The sequence below is a fragment of the Salvelinus alpinus genome, chromosome 21 (genome assembly GCF_045679555.1).
Source record: "Salvelinus alpinus chromosome 21, SLU_Salpinus.1, whole genome shotgun sequence".
Taxonomy (NCBI): domain Eukaryota; kingdom Metazoa; phylum Chordata; class Actinopteri; order Salmoniformes; family Salmonidae; genus Salvelinus; species Salvelinus alpinus.
The window spans coordinates 43,367,736-43,393,397 of record NC_092106.1 but is presented as its reverse complement, the minus strand read 5'-3'; the positions used below and the strand labels follow the sequence as shown (position 1 = coordinate 43,393,397).

The 25,662-nt window shown below is 42.9% G+C and overlaps 1 protein-coding gene across 1 annotated transcript in view; it reads right to left on the bottom strand.

Annotated features, from left to right (window-relative positions):
- LOC139548337 (teneurin-4) overlaps positions 1-25,662 on the bottom strand; it is a gene marked incomplete at its 5' end in the record, with an annotated part of 289,854 nt that overhangs the window by 234,621 nt on the left and 29,571 nt on the right. The window contains 1 exon segment of the mRNA XM_071357954.1: positions 6,592-6,777. Within this exon segment, the coding sequence (XP_071214055.1) occupies positions 6,592-6,777 (186 nt within the window).

The following is a 25,662-nucleotide window of genomic DNA, read 5'->3' as shown; positions in this document are numbered from 1 at the left end:
GGAAAGTAGTCAGGATCGAGGCAAAGATGAACGGAGCAAAGCAAAGAGAGATCCTTGATGAAAACCTGCTCCAGAGAGCTCAGGACCTCAGACTGGGGCGAAGGTTCACCTTCCAACAGGACAACGACCCTAAGCACACAGCCAAGACAAAACAGGAGTGGCTTTGGGACAAGTCTCTGAATGTCCTTGAGCGGCCCAGCCAGAGCCCGGACTTGAACAAGATCGAACACCTCTGGAGAGACCTGAAAATAGCTGTGCAGCGACGCTCCCCATCCAACCTGACAGAGCTTGAGAGGATCTGCAGAGAAGAATGGGACAAACTCCCCAAATACAGGTGTGCCAAGCTTGTAGCGTCATACCCAAGAAGACTCAAGGCTGTAATTGCTGCTAAAGGTGCTTCAACAAAGTACTGAGTTAAGGGTCTGAATACTTATGTAAATGTGATATTTCAGGTTGTACTTTAAAATAAATTTGCAAAAATGTATTTTCATTATGGGGTATTGTGTGTATATTGATGAGGGGAGAGCTTTATATGCATCTCTTCTGCGTCCCAAATGGCACCCCCATTTCCAAAATACTGCACTACTTTAGACCAAAGCCCTATAAAAGTAGTGCACTATATAGTGAATACCCACTGAGCACAGACGTCAATTCAATGTATATTCAAAAATGGTTCAACGTATTTAGTTGAAATGACGTGGAAACAACATTGGTTCAACCAGTGTGGAGGGCACCATGTCATGCCTTAGTGAAGGAAGTGTGGATGGGTCTCAATATAGCCTTAGTGAAGGAAGTGTGGATGGGTCTCAATATAGCCTGAGTGAAGGAAGTGTGGATGGGTCTCAATATAGCCTGAGTGAAGGAAGTGTGGATGGGTTTCAATATAGCCTGTCTAGAGTTAACCTGGCTAGATCTAGTCTGTCTAGAGTTAGCCTGTCTAGAGCTAGCCTGTCAAGAGCTAGCCTGGCTAGAGCTAGTCTGTCTAGAGTTAGCCTGTCTAGAGCTAGCCTGTCAAGAGCTAGCCTGTCAAGAGCTAGCCTGTCTAGAGTTAACCTGGCTAGAGCTAGCCTGTCTAGAGTTAGCCTGTCTAGAGCTAGCCTGTCTAGAGCTAGCCTGTCAAGAGCTAGCCTGTCTAGAGTTAACCTGGCTAGAGCTAGCCTATCTAGAGTTAACCTGGCTAGAGCTAGCCTGTCTAGAGCTAGCCTGTCTAGAGTTAAACTGTCTAGAGTTAACCTGTCTAGAGCTAGCCTGTCTAGAGCTAGCCTGTCTAGAGTTAACCTGGCTAGAGCTAGTCTGTCTAGAGTTAGCCTGTCTTGAGCTAGCCTGTCTGGAGTTAACCTGGCTAGAGCTAGGCTGTCTAGAGCTAGCCTGTCTAGAGTCAGCCTGGCTAGAGCTAGCCTGTCTAGAGTTAACCTGGCTAGAGCTAGCCTGTCTAGAGTTAACCTGGCTAGAGCTAGCCTGTCTAGAGTTAAACATGCTAGAGCTAGCCTGTCTAGAGCTAGCCTGTCTAGAGTCAGCCTGTCTAGAGCTAGCCTGTCTAGAGCTAACCTGTCTAGAGTTAGCCTGTCTTGAGCTAGCCTGTCTAGAGTTAAACTGGCTAGAGCTAGCCTGTCTAGAGCTAGCCTGTCTAGAGTTAACCTATCTAGAGTTAGCCTGTCTTGAGCTAGCCTGTCTAGAGTTAAACTGGCTAGAGCTAGCCTGTCTAGAGCTAGCCTGTCTAGAGTTAACCTATCTAGAGTTAGCCTGTGTAGAGTTAGCCTGTCTAGAGTTAACCTGGCTAGAGTTAGCCTGTCTAGAGCTAGCCTGTATAGAGTTAACCTGGCTACAGCTAGCCTGTCTAGAGTTAGCCCGTCTAGAGTTAACCTGTCTAGAGCTAGTCTGTCTAGAGCTAGCCTGTCTAGAGTTAGCCTGTCTAGAGCTAGCCTGTCTAGAGCTAGCCTGTCTAGAGTTAACCTGTCTAGAGCTAGCCTGTCTAGAGCTAGCCTGTCTAGAGTTAACCTGTCTAGAGTTAACCTGTCTAGAGCTAGCCTGTCTAGAGCTAGCCTGTCTAGAGTTAACCTGTCTAGAGTTAACCTGTCTAGAGCTAGCCTGTCTAGAGCTAGCCTGTCTAGAGCTAGCCTGTCTAGAGTTAACCTGTCTAGAGCTAGCCTGTCTAGAGCTAGCCTGGCTCACACACTGCGAGATAACCATCCTCCTACTCCCCACTCAGATAGACGAGAGAAGGCTGAAGCTTTCACCAACAATTAATACTCTTTTACTTTTGTCCCTTTTGACTTTTCACTCAACATCTTTGTGTGGGAGTTCGCAAAATACTTTTCATTGTGGGATACATATAAAGGAGAAAAGGGGGGAGGTGGTAATTCTCTTCATGTTATGAGCCTGGGTGGTTCTGGTTGAATTCTACAACTAGACTGTGTTAGTTGTAAGAAGTGATGATAACAAAGAACAACTTGTAACACCCCGTCCGTCTGTCTGTCTGTACTACTGCTGTAGGGTGGTAGCCAGGGGCCTACTGCTGTAGGGTGGTAGCCAGGGGCCTACTGCTGTAGGGTGGTAGCCAGGGGCCTTCTATAGGGAAAATAAAACACAATAAAAAGATGGGGACAGAGAGAGGGAGAGAGGGAGAGAGAGGAAGAGAGAGGGAGAGAGGGAGAGAGGGAGAGAGGGAGAGAGGGAGAGAGAGAGGGAGAGAGGGAGAGAGAAACAGAGAGAGGGAGAGAGAGGGAGAGAGAAAGAGAGAGGAAGAGAGAAATAGAGAGAGGGAGAGAGAGGAAGAGAGAGGGAGAGAGGGAGAGAGGGAGAGAGAAACAGAGAGAGGGAGAGAGGGAGAGAGAAACAGAGAGAGGGAGAGAGGGAGAGAGAAACAGAGAGAGGGAGAGAGAGGGAGAGAGAAAGAGAGAGGAAGAGAGAAATAGAGAGAGGGAGAGAGAGGAAGAGTGAAACAGAGAAAGGCAGAGAGAGGCAGAGAGAGAGGTAGAGAGAGAAGAAGAGAGAGGAAGAGAGAGAGGAAGAGAGAGGAAGAGAGAAATAGAGAGAGGGAGAGAGAGGAAGAGTGAAACAGAGAAAGGCAAAGAGAGGCAGAGAGAGAGGTAGAGAGAGAAACATGTGGATCTGAGGTAACAAAGACAGAAAAGATGAGACAGGCAGTCAGGATGAAAAACAAGCGTTTCCAGAGATAGTTCTCTGATTCTGGGGACGGTTCTTAGAAAGGATATGAAACCCTAGAGATGACCTCACGTGACATGAGAAACCAGAACATACCAACTGCTGGTTAAACCTCAGGTAAAATAGTGTTGTAAGAATATAAAGTTAAACATGATCAAATTTTCATCTAATCACACTAAATTATCATTCATTTAAACAGTTTTGTGGTTTTCTCCAATCAAAAGGTCCAGTTATCATTTAATTAAATCATGACACAACACAAACAATCAATCTGTCCTAAACTACCCACTGGGCACAACCAACGGTGTCTCCGTGATATTTCAATAAAAACGTGGAATAGACGTTGAATTGACGTTGAATTGATGTCTGCGCACAGTGGGGAGTGCTGCACATCATTTCACTGTCAGTCTGTAACTTTTACAAGTCTGTGATTGTGTGGCTGGGGACATTTGTCAGTCTGTAACTTTACAAGTCTGTGATTGTGTGGCTGGGGACATTTGTCAGTCTGTAACTTTACAAGTCTGTGATTGTGTGGCTGGGGACATTTGTCAGTCTGTAACTTTACAAGTCTGTGATTGTGTGGCTGGGGACATGTGTCAGTATGTAACTTTTACAAGTCTGTGATTGTGTGGCTGGGATATTTGTCAGTCTATAACTTTTACAAGTCTGTGATTGTGTGGCTGGGGTTTGTGTCAGTCTGGCAGCCGTCATTAACTCCAAGAGCAGAAGATAAAATCCATGTGTGTAAAATGAAAGGCCAGTTTAATTGTTGCCCTTTGACATGTACAGCGGTGAAACCATAACAATACAATCCCAACAAATATGGCCGCCAGTCCACCCATTCGGGAGTCATTGATGTGAATGGTGACAACCATCCTAGGGATTCTTTTCCTGTTCTTGTCTCTGGGTAAAACACATCATCTGCTGAAGTCAGAGCTGTAGTTACATCCTGCTGTCCCTCCCTCTATCCCAGCATGCTGATAGGCTGGCTGCCAACACTAAAACATCCCTCCCTCTATCCTAGCATGCTGATAGGCTGGCTGCCAACACTAAAATCTCCCTCCCTCTATCCTAGCATGCTGATAGGCTGGCTGCCAACACTAAAACTTCCCTCCCCCTCTCCCTCTCTAACTATCTCCCTCTCTATCCCCACCCCTCCCTCCCTCTATCCTAGCATGCTGATAGGCTGGCTGCCAACACTAAAACCTCCCTCTCCCTCTCCCTCTCTAACTATCTCCCTCTCTATCCCCACCCCTCCCTCCCTTTATCCTCGTATGCTGGCTGGCAACACTAAAACCTCCCTCTCCCTCTCCCTCTCTAACTATCTCCTTCTCTATCCCCACCCCTCCCTCCCTTTATCCTCGTATGCTGGCTGGCAACACTAAAACCTCCCTCTCCCTCTCCCTCTCTAACTATCTCCTTCTCTATCCCCACCCCTCCCTCCCTTTATCCTCGTATGCTGGCTGGCAACACTAAGCCCACAGACAGTTCTGATACAAGACAGAAATGGTATTCATCTGTGGACAGAGCATTAGGCTACCTTTCCCTCAGTACCTATCTCCCTCTCTACCTCTCCATGTCTCTCCTTCCCTACCCCTCCCTCTCTCCCTACCTCCCCCTCCCTACATCTTCCTCTCCCTCTCTCCCTCCCTCCCTATCTCCCCCCCCTACATCTTCCTCTCCCTCTCTCTCTCCCTCCCTCCCTCCCTACCTCCCCCTCCCTACATCTTCCTCCAACTCTCTCCCTCTCTCCCCCTACATCTTTTAAAACTTTACTATTGTTATCGAAACATTTTCAAAGTGAAATATCATGACAGAAACGTTCTTAACCCCATATTCACCCCACGGCCCAAAATAGTATACAGTAATCCCTCGTTTATCGCGGGGGTTACGTTCCGAAAATGACCCGCGATAAGTGAAATCCGCGAAATAGAAAACTTTTTTTTTTTTTTACAATTAGCAACTATTACATGTATACAAATACAGTGACTCACGTGTAGGCCGTTTCACTGCTCTTCAGACTGGGCCGCTGCATCCTGACTGCGCTCTGCAGTGTTCTCTTCTTCTGAAGCCCGCGGTGCAGGTGTGTTTGTTCGGGAGAAGAACATAGTGATAGGCAGCTGTTGTCGCATCTTTTTCATTCTATTGCAAAAAGATCCTTGTACACCGACATGCCACCATCGATTACGTTGGAGAACTGTAATGAACGGCTCATCAAAGGGTCCCATTCCTCAGCTACTCGCTTAAGTTCAGTGGCCATTCGCACCATGGTTGCTAAGCGACCAAGCGTTAGTCCTTCCTTCCTTCCTGGCCAACTTAATGTAAATTTGCCAAGCTGTTTTATGTACGTACACATAACTGCACGAGACGACAAAATGATAGCACAATTCGTAGCATGTTTTGATACAAGAAGCGGGAGTGAGTTTTTAGCGAATCAGAATGCAGAGCACAATGCACAAAAAAAAAAAAAAAAATGCATTATGAAAATCCGCGAAATAGCGAATCCGCGATAAGTGAACCGCGAAGTGGCGAGGGATCACTGTATTTCAAGTGGTTGCAACAGCTTTGCAACAAAGTAAATGTTTGTATTTGAAATCAGGCGTGGAAAGAAAGAGCGGGAGGGAAAAGTAGAAGTAAAAATGAAAGGACACGTTAACACATCCCCACATTAAAATGAAAGGACACGTTAACACATCCCCACATTAAAATGCATGGAGACGTTAACACATCCCCACATTAAAATGAAAGGACACGTTAACACATCCCCACATTAAAATGAAAGGACACATTAACACATCCCCACATTAAAATGAAAGGACACATTAACACATCCCCACATTAAAATGAAAGGACACATTAACACATCCCCACATTAAAATGAAAGGACACGTTAACACATCCCCACATTAAAATGAAAGGACACGTTAACACATCCCCACATTAAAATGAAAGGACACATTAACACATCCCCACATTAAAATGAAAGGACACATTAACACATCCCCACATTAAAATGAAAGGACACGTTAACACATCCCCACATTAAAATGAAAGGACACATTAACACATCCCCACATTAAAATGAAAGGACACGTTAACACATCCCCACATTATAATGAAAGGACACATTAACACATCCCCACATTAAAATGAAAGGACACGTTAACACATCCCCACATTAAAATGAAAGGACACGTTAACACATCCCCACATTAAAATGAAAGGACACGTTAACACATCCCCACATTAAAATGCATGGAGACGAGTTAGATCATTGAGTAAACCTGGTCATGATACGCAGAGTTGCACAAATCCACTGAAGCATGCTTCCCCCTTTACTCCCCAACTCAGTCAACCCCCACATCAAACAACCACACAACACACACACAGAGACACAAACCCCCCCACTGTGTCTCTCTGTCCTACCCATAGTGCAGTGCTCTCCGTTCCACCCCGGGCTGCATTCACACTTCCCTTCCTTGCAGGCGCCGTGCTCGCTGCAGCGTGGGTGACACGCCCGCTGGTCACACCCGGCGCCCATCCAGCCGTCATCACAGCGACAGGTGCCCGACACGCAGATGCCATGGCCACCACAGTCCGCTGCACAAATCTCTGTGGGAGTCGGGGAGACAGAGATAATAGAGGGAGGGGAAGGAAGACAGAGAGAATAGAGGGAGAGGAAGGAATACAGAGAGAATAGAGGGAGAGGAAGGAAGGAAGACAGAGAGAGAGAATAGAGGGAGAGGAAGGAAGACAGACAATATAGAGGGAGAGGAAGGAAGGAAGACAGAGACAGAGAGAAAGAGAGATGGAGGAGGAGACGGACAATATAGAGGGAGAGGAAGGAAGGAAGACAGAGACAGAGAGAAAGAGAGATGGAGGAGGAGACGGACAATATAGAGGGAGAGGAAGGAAGGAAGACAGAGAGAAAGAGAGATGGAGGAGGAGACGGACAATATAGAGGGAGAGGAAGGAAGACAGAGAGAAAGAGAGATGGAGGAGGAGACGGACAATATAGAGGGAGAGGAAGGAAGACAGAGAGAGAAAGAGAGATGGAGGAGGAGACGGACAATATAGAGGGAGAGGAAGGAAGGAAGACAGAGAGAGAGAGAGAATAGAGGGAGAGGAAGGAAGGAAGACAGAGAGAGAGATGGAGGAGGAGGAGGAGGAGACGGACAGGGTGAAGAGAAGAACACATCCAGGAGGTATTGTGAGGAAGAGGGTCTTGCCCTCACGCTCCACTACCTTGTCCGCCGGCCATTGAAAAGACATTCCTGCATCTCAAAGGGGACCAATCCCTTTTGACAGAACAAATCTAGTAACTTACAAAGAAACGACACGCATTGTGGAGGAATTAACTAAATGTCTGCTTCTCCGTTCCCTTCTGTTGTCACACTACGAGGAGGAGAGGAAGAGGAGAATCCAATGAGAACGTGCCTATAGGAGCTTCAACACGTCAGATTGAATCAAAATAGGGTTGAGTGGGTAATGAGGCTATTGGTAGCTCTCTACGTCTGCGTCCCAAATAGCACCCTATTCCCTATATAGTGCACTACTTATGATCAGAACCCTATTGGATGAAGTGCCTATACACTGAGGGAGGCTGGTCCATGTTAACTCCAGTGCTTCCCACAGGGAGGCTGGCCCATGTTAACTCCAATGCTTCCCACAGGGAGGCTGGCCCATGTTGACTCCAATGCGTCCCACAGGGATGCTGGCCCATGTTGACTCCAATGCTTCCCACAGGGATGCTGGCCCATGTTGACTCCAATGCGTCCCACAGGGAGGCTGGCCCATGTTAACTCCAATGCTTCCCACAGGGAGGCTGGCCCATGTTGACTCCAATGCTTCCCACAGTTGTGTCAAGTTGGCTTGATGTCCTTTGGGTGGAGGACCATTCTGGATACACTCAGGAAACTGTTGAGCGTGAAAAACCCAGCAGCGTTGCAGTTCTTGACACAAACCGGTGCGCCTGGCACCTACTACCAAACCCCGTTCAAAGGCACTGAAATCTTTTGTCTTGCCGATTCACCCTCTGAATGAGACACATACACAATCCATCTCTTAATTGTCTCAAGGTTTAAACATCCTTCTTTAACCTGACTCCTCCCCTTCATCTACACTACCGGTCAAAAGTTTTAGAATACCTACTCATTCAAGAGTTTTTCTTTATTTTTACTATTTTCTACATTGTAGAATAATAATGAAGACATCAAAACTATGAAATAACACATATGGAATCATGTAGTAACCAAAAAAGGTTAAACAAATCAAAATATATGTTGTATTTGAAATCTTCAAATAGCCACCCTTCGCCTTGATGACAGCTTTGCACACTCTTGGCATTCTCTCAACCAACTTCACGAGGTAGTCACCTGGAATGCTTTTCAATTAACAGGTGTGCACTGTTAAAAGTTCATTTGTGGAATATATTTCCTTCTTAATGTGTTTGAGCCAATCAGTGGCGTTGTGACAAGGTAGGGGTGGTATACAGAAGATAGCACTATTTGGTAAAAAACCAAGTCCATATTATGGCAAGAACAGCTCAAATAAGCAAAGAGAAACGACAGTCAATCATAAAATTGAAGGTCAGTCAATATGGAACATTTCAAGAACTTTGAAAGTTTCTTCAAGTGCAGTTGCAAAAACCATCAAGCCCTATGATGAAACTGGGTATCATGAGGACCACCACAGGAAAGGAAGACCCAGAGTTACCTCTGCTGCAGAGGATAAGTTCATTAGAGGTACCAGCCTCAGAAATTGCAGCCCAAATAAATGCTTCACAGAGTTCAAGTAACAGACACATCTCAACATCAACTGTTCAGAGGAGACTGCGTGAATCAGGCCTTCATGGTCGAATTGCTGCAAAAGAAACCACTACTAAAGGACACCAATAAGAAGAAGAGACTTGCTTGGGCCAAGAAACACGAGCAATGGACATTAGACCAGTGGAAATCTGTCCTTTTGTCTGATGAGTCCAAATCCACCATGTCCTTGTGAGACGCGGTGTGGGTGAACGGATGATCTCCGCATGTGTGGTTCCCACCGTGAAGCATGGATGAGGTGGTGTGAGTGATGGTGCTGTGCTGGTGACAATGTCTGTGATTTATTTAGAATTCAAGGCACACTTAACCAGCATGGCTACCACAGCATTCTGCAGCGATACACCATCTCATCTGGTTTGCACTTATAGTGGGACAATAATATATTTTTCAACAGGACAATGACCCAAAACACACCTCCAGGCTGTGTAAGGGCTATTTTGACCAAGAAGGAGAGTGATGGAGTGCTGCATCAGATGACCTGGCCTCCACAATCACCTGACCTCAACCCAATTGAGATGGTTTGGGTTCAGTTGGACCGCAGAGTGAAGGAAAAGTAGCCAACAAGTGCTCAGCATATGTCAAATCAAATCAAATTGTAATGGTCACATACACATGGTTAGCAGATGTTATTGTGAGTGTAGCGAAATGCTTGTGCTTCTAGTTCTGACAATGCAGTAATAACCAACAAGTAATCTAACCTAACAATTCCACAACTACTACCTTATACACACAAGTGTAAAGGGATGAAGAATATGTACATAAAGATATATGGATGAGTGATGGTACAGAACGGCATAGGCAAGATGCAGTAGATGGTATCGAGTACAGTATATACATATGAGATGAGTAATGTAGGGTATGTAAACATAAAAGTGCATAGTTTAAAGTGGCTAGTGATACATTTTTGATAAATTTCCATCAATTTCCATTATTAAAGTGAGCTGGAGTTGAGTCAGTATGTTGGCAGCAGCCACTAGATGTTAGTGGTGGCTGTTTAACAGTCTGATGGCCTTGAGATAGAAGCTGTTTTTCAGTCTCTCGGTTCCAGCTTTGATGCACCTGTACTGACCTCGCCTTCTGGATGATAGCGGGGTGAACAGGCAGTGGCTCGGGTGGTTGTTGTCCTTGATGATCTTTATGGCCTTCCTGTGACATCGGGTGGGGTAAGTGTCCTGGAGGGCAGGTAGTTTGCCCCCAGTGATGCGTTGAGCAGACCTCACTACCCTCTGGAGAGCCTTACGGTTGTGGGCAGAGCAGTTGCCGTACCAGGCGGTGATACAGCCCAACAGGATGCTCTCGATTCTGCATCTGTAGAAGTTTGTGAGTGCTTTTGGTTTCAAGCCAAATTTCTTCAGCCTCCTGAGGTTGAAGAGGCGCTGCTGAGCCTTCTTCACAACGCTGTCTGTGTGGGTGGACCAATTCAGTTTGTCCGTGATGTGTACGCCGAGGAACTTAAAACGTACTACCCTCTCCACTACTGTCCCGTCGATGTGGATAGGGGGGTGCTCCCTCTGCTGTTTCCTGAAGTCCACAATCATCTCCTTTGTTTTGTTGACGTTGAGTGTGAGGTTATTTTTCTGACACCACACTCTGAGGGCCCTCACCTCCTCCCTGTAGGCCGTCTCGTCGTTGTTGGTAATCAAGCCTACCACTGTAGTGTCGTCCGCAAACTTAATGATTGAGTTGGAGGCGTGCATGGCCACGCAGTCGTGGGTGAACAGGGAGTACAGGAGAGGGCTCAGAACGCACCCTTGTGGGGCCCCAGTGTTGAGGATCAGCGGGGTGGAGATGTTGTTACCTACCCTCACCAGCTGGGGACGGCCCGTCAGGAAGTCCAGTACCCAGTTGCACAGGGCGGGGTCGAGACCCAGGGTCTCGAGCTTGATGACGAGTTTGGAGGGTACTATGGTGTTAAATGCTGAGCTGTAGTCGATGAACAGCATTCTCACATAGGTATTCCTCTTGTCCAGATGGGTTAGGGCAGTGTGCAGTGTGGTTGCGATTGCGTCGTCTGTGGACCTATTGGGGCGGTAAGCAAATTGGAGTGGGTCTAGGGTGTCAGGTAGGGTGGAGGTGATATGGTCCTTGACTAGTCTCTCAAAGCAGTCGTTTAGCTCAGTTACCTTAGCTTTCTTGGGAACAGGAACAATGGTGGCCCTCTTGAAGCATGTGGGAACAGCAGACTGGGATAAGGATTGATTGAATATGTCCGTAAACACACCAGCCAGCTGGTCTGTGCATGCTCTGAGGACGCGGCTGGGGATGCCGTCTGGGCCTGCAGCCTTGCGAGGGTTAACACGTTTAAATGTTTTACTCACGTCGGCTGCAGTGAAGGAGAGTCCGCAGGTTTTGGTAGCGGGCCGTGTCAGTGGCACTGTATTGTCCTCAAAGCGAGCAAAGAAGTTGTTTAGTCTGTCTGTGAGCAAGACACCCTGGTCCGCAACGGGGCTGGTTTTCTTTTTGTAATCCGTGATTGACTGTAGACCCTGCCACATACCTCTTGTGTCTGAGCTGTTGAATTGCAACTCTACTTTGTCTCTATACTGACTTTTAGCTTGTTTGATTGCCTTGCGGAGGGAATAGCTACACTGTTTGTATTCGGTCATGTTTCCGGTCACCTTGCCCTGGTTAAAAGCAGTGGTTCGCGCTTTCAGTTTCGCGCGAATGCTGCCATCAATCCACGGTTTCTGGTTTGGGAATGTTTTAATAGTTGTTGTGGGTACTACATCGCCGATGCACTTTCTAATGAACTCGCTCACCGAATCAGCGTATTCGTCAATGTTGTTGTTGGACGCAATGCGGAACATATCCCAATCCACGTGATCGAAGCAGTCTTGAAGCGTGGAATCAGAGTTGTCGGACCAGTGTTGAACAGACCTGGTGGGAAATCCTTCAAGACTGTTGGAAAAGCATTCCAGGTGAAGCTGGTTGAGAGAATGCAAAGCTGTCATCAAGGCAAAGGGTGGCTATTTGAAGAATATCAAATATAAATTATATTTCAATATGTTTAACACTTTTTTGGTTACTACATGATTCCATATGTGTTATTTCATAGTTTTGAAGTCTTCACTATTATTTTACAATGTAGAAAATAGTTAAAAATAACAAAAACCCTTGAATGAGTAGGTGTTCTAAATCTTTTGACCGGTAGTTTACACTGATTGAATTGGATTTAACAAGTGACATCAATAAGAGATTATAGCTTTTACCTGGATTCACCTGGTCAGTCTATGTCACGGTGTTCTTAATGTTTTGCATCCTCAGTATAGGGATTAGGGTGTCATTTAGGATGCAGAGATGAAGAGAAGAACACACTCTACCACTCTGGGAAATATTACAATATGTTGATTTGGTGTTCATGTTATATTCCTGGCCTGTGACTCATTAGTGTGGGGGAGGGGGAGAGAGAGAGAGAACATGTTAGTATTGAGAAGAGAAGAGGAGGGGAGAGGAGAGGAGAGGAGAGGAGAGGAGAGGAGAGGAGAGGAGAGGAGAGGAGAGGAGATGAGATGTTAGTATAGAGGAGAGGAGAGGAGAGGAGATGTTAGTATAGAGGAGAGGAGAGGAGAGGTGAGGAGAGGAGAGGAGAGGAGAGGAGAGGAGAGGAGAGGAGAGGAGAGGAGAGGAGAGGAGAGGAGAGGAGATGTTCGTAGTAGAGGAGAGGAGAGGAGATGTTAGTATAGAGGAGAGGAGAGGAGAGGTGAGGAGAGGAGAGGAGAGGAGAGGAGAGGAGAGGAGAGGAGAGGAGAGGAGAGGAGAGGAGAGGAGAGGAGAGGAGAGGAGATGTTCGTATAGAGGAGAGGAGAGGAGATGTTAGTATAGAGGAGAGGAGAGGAGAGGAGAGGAGAGGAGAGGAGAGGAGAAGAGAGGAGAGGAGAGGAGAGGAGAGGAGAGGAGAGGAGAGGAGAGGAGAGGAGAGGAGAGGAGATGTTAGTATAGAGGAGAGGAGAGGAGAGGAGAGGAGAGGAGAGGAGAGGAGAGGAGAGGAGAGGAGAGGAGAGGAGAGGAGAGGAGAGGAGAGGAGAGGAGAGGAGAGGAGAGGAGATGTTAGTATAGAGGAGAGGAGAGGAGAGGAGAGGAGAGGAGAGGAGAGGAGAGGAGAGGAGAGGAGAGGAGATGTTAGTATAGAGGAGAGGAGAGGAGAGGAGAGGAGAGGAGAGGAGAGGAGAGGAGAGGAGAGGAGAGGAGAGGAGATGTTAGTATAGAGGAGAGGAGAGGAGAGGAGAGGAGAGGAGAGGAGAGGAGAGGAGAGGAGAGGAGAGGAGAGGAGAGGAGAGGAGAGGAGAGGAGAGGAGACGTTAGTATAGAGGATAGGGTATTAGACAAGCTGACTCAGGGGGCACTAGATATCAATATGCTGCTTAGTTTCTACTAAACACAAACTGAGATTGTGTCTGTCTGTAAAATGTCATCCAATTTCCTAAAATAGTACACTACATTTGGCTCGTGTAGTACTTATTGTCTAGTCCTAAACAGTTAACTCTGTATCAGGCATCATTGTCTAGTAAAATCCATGTATCCTATCACTGCCTGATTAGCCCCAACCAGCTGAACCAGTTCCATCTATTCAACTGAACCCAACAGGGAGATGCAGCTAAAAAAGTAATCACTTTATACAATGGAGCAGAATGTACATTTTTTTTAAAGTTTGTCCTTGTTCAAAACTGGTTGAATCATTATTTTTACCCAGAAGGCACCTGCAACTTACCACAGGTGAGATAAATTGCACAGTAAACGAGAATAATTGCCTCCAACCAAAATTAATTAGAATTTAGAATAATTTAGTCTTTTTTTCTAAATCTCTAAATCTCAATGTATTTTGTGATCATTTATTTTATTTTGGACTTGTGTCAAAATAAAACAAATACACGTGTAAACACTAAATGTTTTTTTTTAAATTTCTACTTATTTTGAAAAAGTGAATTATCAAGGTTGCCAATATATATGATCCCCTCTGTACAGTACAGTGTCAGTCAGTTAATAAGATAATTACTGGTTTGGTGTAGCAGCCTATTCTATGATTGTACTACTGCTAATGGACTGAGTGAGTTGGTCTTTTCAGCCAGAACATGGGCATTAGAAGCTTTCAAACCTTTTAAAGGAACAATCCTCTATTCTCTCTGGATAATTACAGAGCGGGAGGCTTTGTTGAATTATGCAAATACCCTTCATTTCACATGTGATTTTTCAATTAAAGGGAGCGTCTCTGTAGAGCTTTTCATTCACAGCTAGTTAGTGTAGTTTAGGACCCACACACACACACACGCTCACACACGCTCTCTGGGAAAGCATGCACACAGACACACATACACACACACTCACGCATGAACGCACACACACACCATCAATAGTGTATATTACTACATTTGGTGAATTTCCCTATAGGATATCTGGTCCAAATTCAAATCAAATGTTATTAGTCACCTGCACCGAATACAACAGGTGTAGTAGACCTTACAGTGAAATGCTGAATACAACAGGTGTAGAGACCTCACAGTGAAATGCTGAATACAACAGGTGTAGTAGACCTTACAGTGAAATGCTGAATACAACAGGTGTAGTAGACCTCACAGTGAAATGCTGAATACAACAGGTGTAGTAGACCTTACAGTGAAATGCTGAATACAACAGGTGTAGACCTCACAGTGAAATGCTGAATACAACAGGTGTAGTAGACCTTACAGTGAAATGCTGAATAAAACAGGTGTAGGTAGACCTCACAGTGAAATGCTGAATACAACAGGTGTAGTAGACCTTACAGTGAAATGCTGAATACAACAGGTGTAGTAGACCTCACAGTGAAATGCTGAATACAACAGGTGTAGTAGACCTTACAGTGAAAAGCTGAATACAACAGGTGTAGTAGACCTTACAGTGAAATGCTGAATACAACAGGTGTAGTAGACCTCACAGTGAAATGCTGAATACAACAGGTGTAGTAGACCTCACAGTGAAATGCTGAATACAACAGGTGTAGTAGACCTTACAGTGAAATGCTGAATACAACAGGTGTAGTAGACCTTACAGTGAAATGCTGAATACAACAGGTGTAGGTAGACCTTACAGTGAAATGCTGAATACAACAGGTGTAGTAGACCTCACAGTGAAATGCTGAATACAACAGGTGTAGTAGACCTCACAGTGAAATGCTGAATACAACAGGTGTAGTAGACCTCACAGTGAAATGCTGAATACAACAGGTGTAGTAGACCTCACAGTGAAATGCTGAATAAAACAGGTGTAGTAGACCTCACAGTGAAATGCTGAATACAACAGGTGTAGACCTCACAGTGAAATGCTGAATACAACAGGTGTAGACCTCACAGTGAAATGCTGAATACAACAGGTGTAGTAGACCTTACATTGAAATGTTTACCTACAAGCCTCTAAACAAAAATGCAGTTTTAAGAAAATACCTAAAAAAAAGAAAGAGATAAGAATAACAAATAATTAAAGAGCAGCAGTAAATAACAATAGCGAGGCTATATACAGGGGGTACCGGTACAGAGTCAATGTGGAGGCTATATACAGGGTTATACGGTACATAGTCAATGTGGAGACTATATACAGGGGGTACTGGTACAGAGTCAATGTGGAGGCTATATACAGGGGGTACTGGTACAGAGTCAATGTGGAGACTATATACAGGGGGTACTGGTACAGAGTCAATGTGGAGGCTATATACAGGGTTATACGGTACATAGTCAATGTGGAGACTATATACAGGGGGTACTGGTACAGAGTCAATGTGGAGGCTATATACAGGGGGTACCGGTACAGAGTCAATGTGGAGGCTATATACAGGGTTATACGGTACATAGTCAATGTGGAGACTATATACAGGGGGTACTGGTACAGAGTCAATGTGGAGGCTATATACAGGGGGTACCGGGACAGAGTCAATGTGGAGGCTATATACAGGGGGAACCGGTACAGAGTCAATGTGGAGGCTATATACAGGGGGTACCGGTACAGCGTCAATGTGGAGGCTATATACTGGGTTATATGGTACAGAGTCAATGTGGAGGCTATATACAGGGGGTACCGGTACAGAGTCAATGTGGAGGCTATATACAGGGGGTACCGGTAAGGAGTCAATGTGGAGGCTATATACAGGGTTTTACAGTAGAGTCAATGTGGAGGCTATATACAGGGGGTACCGGTACAGAGTCAATGTGGAGGCTATATACAGGGGGTACCGGTACAGAGTCAATGTGGAGGCTATATACAGGGGGTACCGGTACATAGTCAATGTGGAGGCTATATACAGGGGGTACCGGTACAGAGTCAATGTGGAGGCTATATACAGGGGGTACCGGTACAGAGTCAATGTGGAGGCTATATACAGGGGGTACCGGTAGAGAGTCAATGTGGAGGCTATATACAGGGGATACCGGTACAGAGTCAATGTGCGGGGGCACCGGTGTTGAGGTAATTGAGGTAATATGTACATGTAGGTAGAGTTATTAAAGTGACTATGCATAGATAATAACAGAGCAGCGTAGAAGGGGTGGGGGGGGGGGGGGGGGGGGCAGCAGTCTGGGTAGCCATTTGATTAGCTGTTCAGGATTCTTATGGCTTGGGGGTAGAAGCTGTTTAGAAGCCTCTTGGACCTAAACTTGGCGCTCCGGTACAGAGAGAACAGTCTATGACTAGGGTGGCTGGAGTCTTTGACCATTTTTAGGGCTTTCCTCTGACACCGCCTGGTATAGAGGTCCTGGATGGCAGGAAGCTTGGCCCCAGTGATGTACCGGGCCGTACGCACTACACTCTGTAGTGCCTTGCGGTCGGAGGCCGAGCAGTTGTCATACCAGGCGGTGATGCAACCAGTCAGGAGACTGAAAAGACTTGGCATTGGTCCCCAGATCCTCAAAAAGTTCAACAGCTACACCATTAAGAGCATCCTGACCGGTTGCATCACCGACTGAGATAAAAGTCTTGGTTGGTACATCAACCGACTTATTATAACACACGGCCTTATTACTTAGTTAGGGAATTATATGTGAATTATACTGTACATTCTCAAAGCACAACATTATTAATACTGATTGATAGTTCAACACAATAATGAGATGTCAACATAATAATGAAATGTAAACAACACAATAATGAAATGTCAACAACACAATAATGAAATGTCAACATAATAATGAAATGTCAACATAACATACTAATGAAATGTCAACAGCACAATAATGAGATGTCAACAACACAATAATGAAATGTCAACAACACAATAATGAAATGTCAACAACGCAATAATGAAATGTCAACAACGCAATAATGAAATGTAAACAACATAATAATGAAATGTCAACAACACAATAATGAAATGTCAACAACACAATAATGAAATGTCAACATAATAATGAAATGTCAACATAACATACTAATGAAATGTCAACAGCACAATAATGAGATGTCAACAACACAATAATGAAATGTCAACAACACAATAATGAAATGTCAACAACGCAATAATGAAATGTCAACAACACAAAAATGAAATGTCAACAACACAATAATGAGATGTCAACAACATAATAATGAAATGTCAACAACACAATAATGAAATGTCAACAACACAATAATGAAATGTCAACAACACATTAATGAAATGTCAACATAATAATGAAATGTAAACAACACAATAATGAAATGACAACAACACAATAATGAAATGTCAACAACACAATAATGAAATGTCAACAACAAAATAATGAAATGTCAACAACGTAAAAATGAAATGTCAACACAATAATGAAATGTCAACACAATAATGACATGTCATCGTAACATAATAATGAAATGTCCCACTTGCTAAATGGGTGTATATCTTGTTTTTCTTTCAGCATCAATATACATGCTGTTTGGTGAAGTGCCCAAGCTGTTCATTCTTGCTGTCCACCTGATAACGATGTTTTAAATAATATATACAGTACCAGTCAAAAGTTTGGACACACCTAGTCATTCCAGAGTTTTTCTTTATTTTTACTATTTTCCGACATTGTAGAATAATAGATAAGACATCAACACTATGAAATAACAAATTATGGAATCACATAGTAACCCCAAAAAAGTATTAACACAAATCAAAATATATTTTATATTTGAGATTCTTCAAAGTAGCCACCTTTTGCCTTGATGACAGCTTTGCACATGAATGAGTGGCTGTGTCCAAACTTTGGACTGGTACTGTTCATATGCTTGGATATTTTTGTGTAATACTCAAATGACTGAGGCAACTCTACATGGATTTAAAGGTTTCTAATGAATGTATTGCCTTCATTCAACTGATCAGTTATCTGTTGACTCCATTTCTACACTGAGAAGCAGAAGGGCTGGTAATTAATTTAAATCTCAGACAGCCTCCAAAATGCCACCCTAATCCCTATATAGTGCACTACATTTGACCAGAGCCCTATGGGCCCTACACTGTATATAGTCCTATGGGCCCTGGTCAAAAGTAGTGCACTACATAGGGATTAGGGTGGCATTTGGAAGGAAGTCTCAGACTGTCGACGCTGTGAGAATATGGCGAGAAAACAAGAAACTGCCAACATACTTTAGTAGCAGTGAGATCTATTATTGGAACTACCAAACAGACTGGGACACAACTGTTCAGCTCAAAGTGAGAAGTGGCGGATGAGGGAGTAGAGAGGTGGAATCCTCCCTAACTTGATAAAGATGCTTACAGGCTGTAGGCAGAACGCTCATTAACTCTGGACCATCGGACGATCCGCAGCACAACACAGTGCAGCACAGTGAGAAAAAGTCCGCATGGTAACCATTCTCACTGTAAGACCTTGTAAACAAAGCTTCTTCAGCGTGTGAGGAGAAATAATAGCAAATTAAAACCTACAGGCAATGGAAGAGAACAAGTGATGAACAGTTAGAGAACAAGTGATGAACAGTTAGAGAACAGGTGATGATGAGTTAGAGAACAGGTGATGAACAGTTAGAGAACAGGTGATGCACAGTTAGAGAACAGGTAATGATGAGTTAGAGAACAGGTGATGAACAGTTAGAGAACAGGTGATGATGAGTTAGAGAACAGGTGATGAACAGTTAGAGAACAGGTGATGAACAGTTAGAGAACAGGTAATGATGAGTTTGAGAACAGGTGATGAACAGTTAGAGAACAGGTGATGCACAGTTAGAGAACAGGTAATGATGAGTTAGAGAACAGGTGATGAACAGTTAGAGAACAGGTGATGCACAGTTAGAGAACAGGTAATGATGAGTTTGAGAACAGGTGATGAACAGTTAGAGAACAGGTGATGAACAGTTAGAGAACAGGTGATGAACAGTTAGAGAACAGGTAATGATGAGTTAGAGAACAGGTGATGAACAGTTAGAGAACAGGTGATGAACAGTTAGAGAACAGGTAATGATGAGTTTGAGAACAGGTGATGATGAGTTTGAGAACAGGTGATGAACAGTTAGAGAACAGGTGATGAACAGTTAGAGAACAGGTGATGAACAGTTAGAGAACAGGTGATGAACAGTTAGAGAACAGGTAATGATGAGTTAGAGAACAGGTGATGAACAGTTAGAGAACAGGTAATGATGAGTTAGAGAACAGGTAATGATGAGTTAGAGAACAGGTGATGATGAGTTTGAGAACAGGTGATGAACAGTTAGTGAACAGGTGATGAACAGTTAGAGAACAGGTAATGATGAGTTAGAGAACAGGTAATGATGAGTTTGAGAACAGGTGATGATGAGTTTGAGAACAGGTGATGAACAGTTAGAGAAGAGAACAGGTGATGAACAGTTAGAGAACAGGTGATGATGAGTTAGAGAACAGGTGATGAGTTAGAGAACAGGTGATGAACAGTTAGAGAACAGGTGATGAACAGTTAGAGAACAGGTAATGATGAGTTTGAGAACAGGTGATGATGAGTTTGAGAACAGGTGATGAACAGTTAGAGAACAGGTGATGAACAGTTAGAGAACAGGTAATGATGAGTTAGAGAACAGGTGATGAACAGTTAGAGAACAGGTAATGATGAGTTAGAGAACAGGTGATGAACAGTTAGTGAACAGGTAATGATGAGTTAGAGAACAGGTGATGAACAGTTAGAGAACAGGTGATGAACAGTTAGAGAACAGGTGATGAACAGTTAGAGAACAGGTAATGATGAGTTAGAGAACAGGTAATGATGAGTTAGAGAACAGGTAATGATGAGTTAGAGAACAGGTGATGAACAGTTAGAGAACAGGTGATGAACAGTTAGAGAACAGGTGATGAACAGTTAGAGAACAGGTGATGAACAGTTAGAGAACAGGTAATGATGAGTTTGAGAACAGGTGATGATGAGTTTGAGAACAGGTGATGAACAGTTAGAGAACAGGTGATGAACAGTTAGAGAACAGGTGATGAACAGTTAGAGAACAGGTAATGATGAGTTTGAGAACAGGTGATGATGAGTTTGAGAACAGGTGATGAACAGTTAGAGAACAGGTGATGAACAGTTAGAGAACAGGTGATGAACAGTTAGTGAACAGGTAATGATGAGTTAGAGAACAGGTAATGATGAGTTAGAGAACAGGTGATGAACAGTTAGAGAACAGGTGATGAACAGTTAGAGAACAGGTGATGATGAGTTTGAGAACAGGTGATGAACAGTTAGAGAACAGGTGATGAACAGTTAGAGAACAGGTGATGATGAGTTTGAGAACAGGTGATGAACAGTTAGTGAACAGGTAATGATGAGTTTGAGAACAGGTGATGAACAGTTAGAGAACAGGTGATGAACAGTTAGAGAACAGGTGATGATGAGTTTGAGAACAGGTGATGAACAGTTAGAGAACAGGTGATGAACAGTTAGAGAACAGGTGATGAACAGTTAGAGAACAGGTGATGATGAGTTTGAGAACAGGTGATGAACAGTTAGAGAACAGGTGATGAACAGTTAGAGAACAGGTAATGATGAGTTTGAGAACAGGTGATGAACAGTTAGAGAACAGGTGATGAACAGTTAGAGAACAGGTGATGAACAGTTAGAGAACAGGTGATGATGAGTTTGAGAACAGGTAATGATGAGTTTGAGAACAGGTAATGATGAGTTTGAGAACAGGTAATGATGAGTTTGAGAACAGGTGATGAACAGTTAGAGAACAGGTGATGAACAGTTAGAGAACAGGTGATGAACAGTTAGAGAACAGGTAATGATGATGAGTTAGATAACAGGTGATGATGATGAGTTAGATAACAGGTGATGATGATGATGAGTTAGAGAACAGGTGGTGATGATGAATTAGAGAACATGTGATGATGATGATGATGATGATGATGATGCTGATGAGTTAGATAACAGGTGGTGATGAGTTAGATAACAGGTGATGATGATGATGATGAGTTAGAGAACAGGTGATGATGAGTTAGAGAACAGGTGGTGATGATGAGTTAGAGAACAGGTGGTGATGATGAGTTAGAGAACAGGTGATGATGATGAGTTAGAGAACAGGTGATGATGAGTTAGAGAACAGGTGGTGATTAGTTAGAGAACAGGTGGTGATTAGTTAGAGAACAGGTGGTGATGAGTTAGAGAACAGGTGATGATGATGAGTTAGAGAACAGGTGATGATGAGTTAGAGAACAGGTGGTGATGATGAGTTAGAGAACAGGTGGTGATTAGTTAGAGAACAGGTGGTGATGATGAGACCACTACTGCTGATACTGCTAATACTACTACTACTACTGATACTGCTACTACTACTACTATTGTTACTGCTACTACCACTACTGCTGATACTGCTAATACTACTACTACTACTGATACTGCTACTACTACTACTATTGTTACTGCTACTACTACTACTACTGATACTGCTAATACTACTATTGATACTGCTGCTACTGCTAATACTACTAATCCTAATGCTGCTACTATTACTGCTGCTGCTGCTACTACTACTGCTACTACCAATGTTACTGTTACTGGTACTACTGCTACTACTACTACTACTACTACTACTACTACCACTGTTACTGTTACTACTACTACTACTACTATTGTTATTATTACTGCTATAACTACTACTACTGACATTGCTGATTCTACTACTCATACTACTACTACTACTACTGCTGTTACTACTACTACTACTACTACTACTACTACTACTGCTGCTACTACTACTACTACTACTGCTGCTACTACTATTACTGCTACTACTACTGCTGTTACTGCTACTACTACTACTGATACTACTACTACTACTACTACTACTACTGTTACTGTTACTACTACTACTACTACTGTTACTTCCTTGAGGGCCGTCGTGGTATCGGCTTGAGGGGGAATATACATGGCTGAGATAATAAGATAATTCTCTTGAGAGGTAATACGGTCGTCATTTGATTGTGAAGTATTCTAGGTCGGATGAACAAAAGGACTTGAGTTCTTGTACGTTATCGCAATCACACCATGAGTAGTTAATCATGAAACATACACTACAGCCTTTTTTCTTCTCTGAGAGTTCTTTATTCCTGTCTGCATGACGGACAGAGAACCCAGCTGGCTGTATGGACAGGTTCGGTATATCCGTAGAGAGCCATGACTCCATGAACAGAGTATGTTACAGTCCCTGATGTCTCTCTGGAAGGGCATCCTCACCCTGGGCTCGTGTACTTTATTGTCCAGGGACTGAACATCAGAGAGTAACATACTCGGAAGTGGTGGATGGTGCACACGCCTCCTGAGTCGGACTAGAAGTCCACTCCGAATACCTCTTCTCCGCTGGCAGCGTCTTGGAGAAGCATATGGGATAAGTTTAATTGCCCTGGGGGTACGAACAAATTCGGGAAAGTCGTGTTTCTGGTTGTAATGCTGGTGAGTTAAAACACCTCTCTGATATCCAAAAGTTATGTCCAGCTGTATGTAATAACACAAAAACGATCTGGGCTAACAATGTAAGGAATAACACATCTACTGCTGCTACTGCAGCTACTGTACTATACTGCTACTGTACTGTAATGTACTGCTGCCTCTGCTGCTACTGTACTATACTGTTACTGTACTGTACTATATTGTTACTGTACTGTACTATACTGTGACTGTACTGTACTATAATGCTACTGTACTGTACTATACTGCCACTGTACTGCACTATACTGCTGCTACTGATACTGTAATGTACTATACTGCTGCTACTGCGGCTATGTTACTGTACTATACTGCTAATGTACTGTACTATACCGCTACTGTACTGTAATATACTGCTGCTACTGTACTGTACTATACTGCTAATGTACTGTACTATACTGCTGCTACTGTACTGCCATATACTGCTACTGTACTGTACTATACTGCTGCTACTGCTGCTATGGTACTGTACTATACTGCTAATGTACTGTACTATACCGCTACTGTACTGTAATATATTGCTGCTACTGCTGCTACTGTACTGTACTATACTGCTACTGTACTGTACTATACTGCTGCTACTGTACTGTACTATACTGCTACTGTACTGTACTATACTGCTACTGTACTGCCCTATACTGCTACTGTACTGTAATATATTGCTGCTACTGCTGCTACTGTACTGTACTATACTGCTACTGTACTGTACTATACTGCTAATGTACTGTACTATACCGCTACTGTACTGTAATATATTGCTGCTACTGCTGCTACTGTACTGTACTATACTGCTACTGTACTGTACTATACTGCTGCTACTGTACTGTACTATACTGCTACTGTACTGTACTATACTGCTACTGTACTGTACTATACTGCTACTGTACTGTACTATACTGCTAATGTACTGTACTATACCGCTACTGTACTGTAATATATTGCTGCTACTGCTGCTACTGTACTGTACTATACTGCTAATGTACTGTACTATACTGCTAGTGTACTGCCCTATACTGCTACTGTACTGTAATATAATGCTGCTACTGCTGCTACTGTACTGTACTATTGCTACTATGTTATAATATAATGCTGCTATACTATACGGTTGCTATACTATACTATACTGCCGCTGTACTATACTGCTACCATACTAGAATATACTGATGCTATACTGCCACTGTACTATACTGCCACCATACTAGAATATACTGATGATATACTGCTGTTGTACTATAATGATACCATACTAGACTATACTGATGATATACTGCCACTGTACTATACTGCCACCATACTATACTATAATGTTGCTATACTATACCGACACTATACTATGTTATACGGCTGCTATACTATACTGCTGCTCTAATATACTGTGCTATACTATATTGTAATGCTGCTATACTATATTATACTGCTACTATACTATACTGCTGCTCTAATATAATATGATATAATATACTATATTATACTGATGCTATACTATACTATACTGACACTATACTATACTGCTGCTCTAATATAATATGATATAATATACTATATTATACTGATACTATACTATACTGACTCTATACTATACTGCTGCTATACCGCTGATGTACTGTACTGCTGCTGTACTATAATGATGTTATACTATACCACTATTATGCTGATGCTATACTATGATATACTGCTACTATACTACAATATTATATCATGTTACTATAATGTACTGCTGATGTACTATAATGATGTTATACTATACCACTATTATACTGATGCTATACTATGATATACTGCTACTATACTACAATATTATATCATGTTACTATAATGTACTGCTGCTATACTATAATGATGTTATACTATACCACTATTATACTGATGCTATACTATGATATACTGCTACTATACTACACTATTATAGCATGTTGCTATAATATACTGTTGCTATACTATAATATACCGATGCTATACTACAATATAATATGGTGTGTCTATACTACAATACAGCTATACTATACTGCCGCTAACATATACTGATGCTATACTATACTATATTGATACTACACTATACTGCAGCACAAATATAATGTCACTATATTGCTGCCAGACTATACTATACTGCTGCTATACTATACTATGGTGTTACTATACAACAATACAGCTATACTATACTGCTACTATACTATACCACTGCTATACTATACTATGGTGTTACTATATAACAATACAGCTATACTATACTGCTACTATACTGATCCCGAGCTATACTGTTAACAAACTATACTATACTGCTACTATGCTTTACTATACCGCTACTATATTATACTGCTGCTGTACTATGCTATACTATAATGCTACTATACTATACTGCTGCTCTAATATAATATGCTATACTATAACGCTACTATACTACACTGCTGCTCTAATATAATATGATATACTATACTGCTACTATACTATATTATACTGCTGCTGTACTATACTGCCACTAATATACTGTGTTATATTATACTGCTACTATACTTTACTGCTGCTCTAATATAATATGTTATATTATACTGCTACTATACTATACTGCTGCTCTAAAATAATATGCTATATTATACTGCTACTATACTGCAATGTTGCTCTAATATACTATGCTATACCATACTATATAATATACTGCTACCATACTATACTATACTGCTACTATACTATAATGCTGCTCTAATATACTATGATATAATATACTGCTACTATACCATATTATACTGCTACTATACTATAGTATACTGCTGCTATACTATACTATACTGCTACTATACTAC